This window comes from Hipposideros armiger, unplaced genomic scaffold (genome assembly GCF_001890085.2).
Source record: "Hipposideros armiger isolate ML-2016 unplaced genomic scaffold, ASM189008v1 scaffold_59, whole genome shotgun sequence".
NCBI lineage: Eukaryota > Metazoa > Chordata > Mammalia > Chiroptera > Hipposideridae > Hipposideros > Hipposideros armiger.
In genome coordinates this window covers 541,756-544,442 of record NW_017731409.1, presented here as the reverse complement: position 1 = coordinate 544,442, position 2,687 = coordinate 541,756, and the positions used below count along the sequence as shown (strand labels likewise).

The 2,687-nt window shown below is 42.6% G+C and overlaps 2 protein-coding genes across 2 annotated transcripts in view; both read right to left on the bottom strand.

The window, feature by feature from the left end:
• The window catches only part of LOC109382028 (sodium/bile acid cotransporter), a 24,967-nt gene that overhangs the window by 11,505 nt on the left and 10,775 nt on the right, over positions 1 to 2,687 (bottom strand). The window lies entirely within an intron of this gene.
• LOC109382029 (sodium/bile acid cotransporter-like) lies at positions 436 to 2,391 on the bottom strand. The gene is made up of 2 exons (XM_019641262.1): positions 2,164 to 2,391; positions 436 to 1,137 (listed from the first exon to the last, which is right to left on the bottom strand). Exons 1-2 carry the CDS (start codon positions 2,339 to 2,341, stop codon positions 947 to 949), a joined length of 369 nt encoding a protein of 122 aa, XP_019496807.1. The 5' UTR covers positions 2,342 to 2,391; the 3' UTR covers positions 436 to 946.

Genomic DNA, 2,687 nt, shown 5'->3' with positions numbered 1-2,687 from the left:
TCTGGTACTGGTAGTCCTGGACATTTGCCAGACTGATGCCCTAATACTGCCTTGGGAACAGTTGTAACTAAATGATATGAAAAATCACAAGTATGAGGCATGGTCAGTTGTTTCCAAGTGTTAATATTGTTCTTGAGTCTTTCATCTAATGCTTGTTTGCACATGACTAATAGCAAAATGTTTAAATTTCATTGGAGATAATTTGAACTTTTAGAAATTCCAATTTGAGTATTTTTCTTTGAGAAACCACTCATTTTGGCAATTATTTTGAATACTCTGAATTTTGAGGAACTATAGTATGAAAACTACAGGGACCTACCTAATGAACTGATGGGATAGATTATTAGATTAGTGAAACAATTGTTGAATTTTGGTTTTTGTTGCCTGGCTTTTCCTCGTTAAAATTTTCCTCTATTTCTGGGATTGTAGTCTTCCAAAATGTTTCATTATGGCTGAGTTTTTGTGTTTGTCTTCTCATTGCTTTTGCATTTTATCATGTCTGCTTTTGTGTACTTGGTGTCATGTTTGTGTCCTCAGGAACTTTAGTCCGAGTAGTGATGTCAAAAGGGAAGGGATGGGATCTGAATTTTTAAGGTTAGTGCTTCTGAGGTCTAATTCTGCCATCTGAACATTTATTTTGTTTTTAGTCAAAAATTTGGAACAGGATTTAGGTATTTGATTTTATGGTAAAACCATTTTTTGACTAATGAAGAAATTGAGTGCCTTCTATATGCCTATCAGGCAGTTTTCTCGAGATGCAGGGGTAAAAGGCAGTCTTGGTTCTTGCTTTCATAGGGCTGTCATTTAACAAGTCTTCCTTTTTATTTTTTAAATAGGTATCAAATTCTCAGCTGGCGATAGGTGAGTTTAGGGTAGACCCCTATTCTGTCCTCCAGGCAAGGCTTGGTGATCCTGATAGTTGCTGCTGGAAATGTTTCAGAAAGACTTAGACAGACACCACTGGTGTTTTTTCATCTTTCTGCTCTCTGTAGTTGTCCACACTGGCCTTCTGAGTCCAGGTCACTGGGGGGGAAGGCTGGGCTGTGCGAGAGGACCACTCTTTATGGATGCCATTTCCCAGAGCTGCTGTAATAGTTTCTTCAGTTGTGGCAGCTGTGTAGATCATTTTTGTTTTATCTGTAAGGTTGAAAGGGTCACAGGTGAGAGAGGAGAATGAGAGTAGTTGGTACAAAACGTGTTCAACCTGGAAGATAAAAGTTACCAATTCACCCCTAGGGTGTGCTTTGGTTTTCCACCTCGACCACCTCTCCTCCCATGATTTAACTCCAAGGAATGGTAATACTAGTAACAAAAGGTCCAGTAAATTGAGCAGAGTATTGACTCTTCATGACCATCTCCCAACTTCTTCAGATGTGCAATACCGTAGGGTTTAAGGAGGTTGACTTAACGTTCTGGGAGCAAGGAGGAGTCAGGAAGGAAAGAGCTTTAGGGAAGTCTTCCAGAGTGAAGTCTGCCATGTCTCTCCCCTCATGTTGTTTGGTCTAAACTTTTCCTGTCTGTAGGGAAGTGAGGAGCTGTGAAGGAAGGAGTCAGGGCCTACCTTTCCTGATCTCCAATCTTTAGAAAGGTACAGGGGTCAAAATCACAAAAACTTGACAGATTCTTCACCCTGAGCACTGCTACTTGGGCTCTTAACGGTGTGTTAAGTAGTTTCCAGTTAGTTTTGCCACAGGGGTCTTCTGAAGTGCACTGTGAGTGAAGTCCTTTGTTAGGTCTTGAGAACCAAAGACCCATCATTAAGAGTATGGCCATCTGAGGGCACTTCAGGCCTTTCTGGGACTAAAACTGCAATGGAAACCTGGTTGGTTTTGAAATATTTCCTATCGCACTTTTTTGGTAGGGGGAGAGACCTCAATGGGCAACAACACTTTTGCACAACTCATCTCACAACTCTCTAATGACCAAGACAGTTCTGCTCTCCTTTCTCATCCTGAGCCTTACAAGTGGTCTCCCCAGTTAAAGCGGCCAAAATTGCCTCAGTCCCATGAGGCAAACTCCATCCCTAACGGAATGCAGTTAATGAAGTAGCTTTGGAGCTACCTGGTTCCTAGTGACCTAATAAGAGTTGTAGATAGTCCCGTGCAAAAGGTCCTTGCCAGAAACTTGCTCCAATATGGGAGCCAAGAATAACTCAGGACTCACCCTTGGAAGGCTTGATTTTCTCATAGCACCGAAAGATGGCAATGAGGAGAAGCCCTTCTCCAAGCTGGCAGATCATGTAGAGGAGAGGAAAGAAGAAAAGTGGTCCGATGACCTCAGGGGGGAAAGTCACGTTGAGGATGGTAGAGCAGAGCTGAACATTTTGGCATCCGGTCTCCATGCTGACAGTGCGGCTGCACCTGTGTAGGTTAAAATGACCAGCCCCTTAAATTCTCACAGAAGGGGCATGAGTGTGTGGCCTCACTTGTCTGTCGCCTCCCTCCCAGGTACTCTCAGACCCACTGAATAGTCCAACACAGGAAGATGGGGGAGAGCCAGGTGTGGAGTGCCTATGGTTTCAAGAAAAGTCAAGGTTACCCATTCCTTAAAATCAGCCTTGTGGAAAGATGGTGGCTAGTAGGCTTATGTCAGGAAGTTTTTATTAGATCATTTTTTATTAGCTTGGAAATCTAATTGTCTACTGTTGTAGAATGACCAAATTAAAATTTGGAGAACTGTCCAGCTGG

Excerpts from the sequence above, each read along its gene's own strand:
- LOC109382029 (XM_019641262.1), bottom strand. The coding sequence starts at position 2,341 with ATGGAGACCGGATGCCAAAATGTTCAGCTCTGCTCTACCATCCTCAAC. Across the intron at positions 1,138-2,163 it reads GAAAATCAAGCCTTCCAAGG|ATAAAACAAAAATGATCTAC; the intron begins GTGAGTCCTGAG and ends TCAACCTTACAG.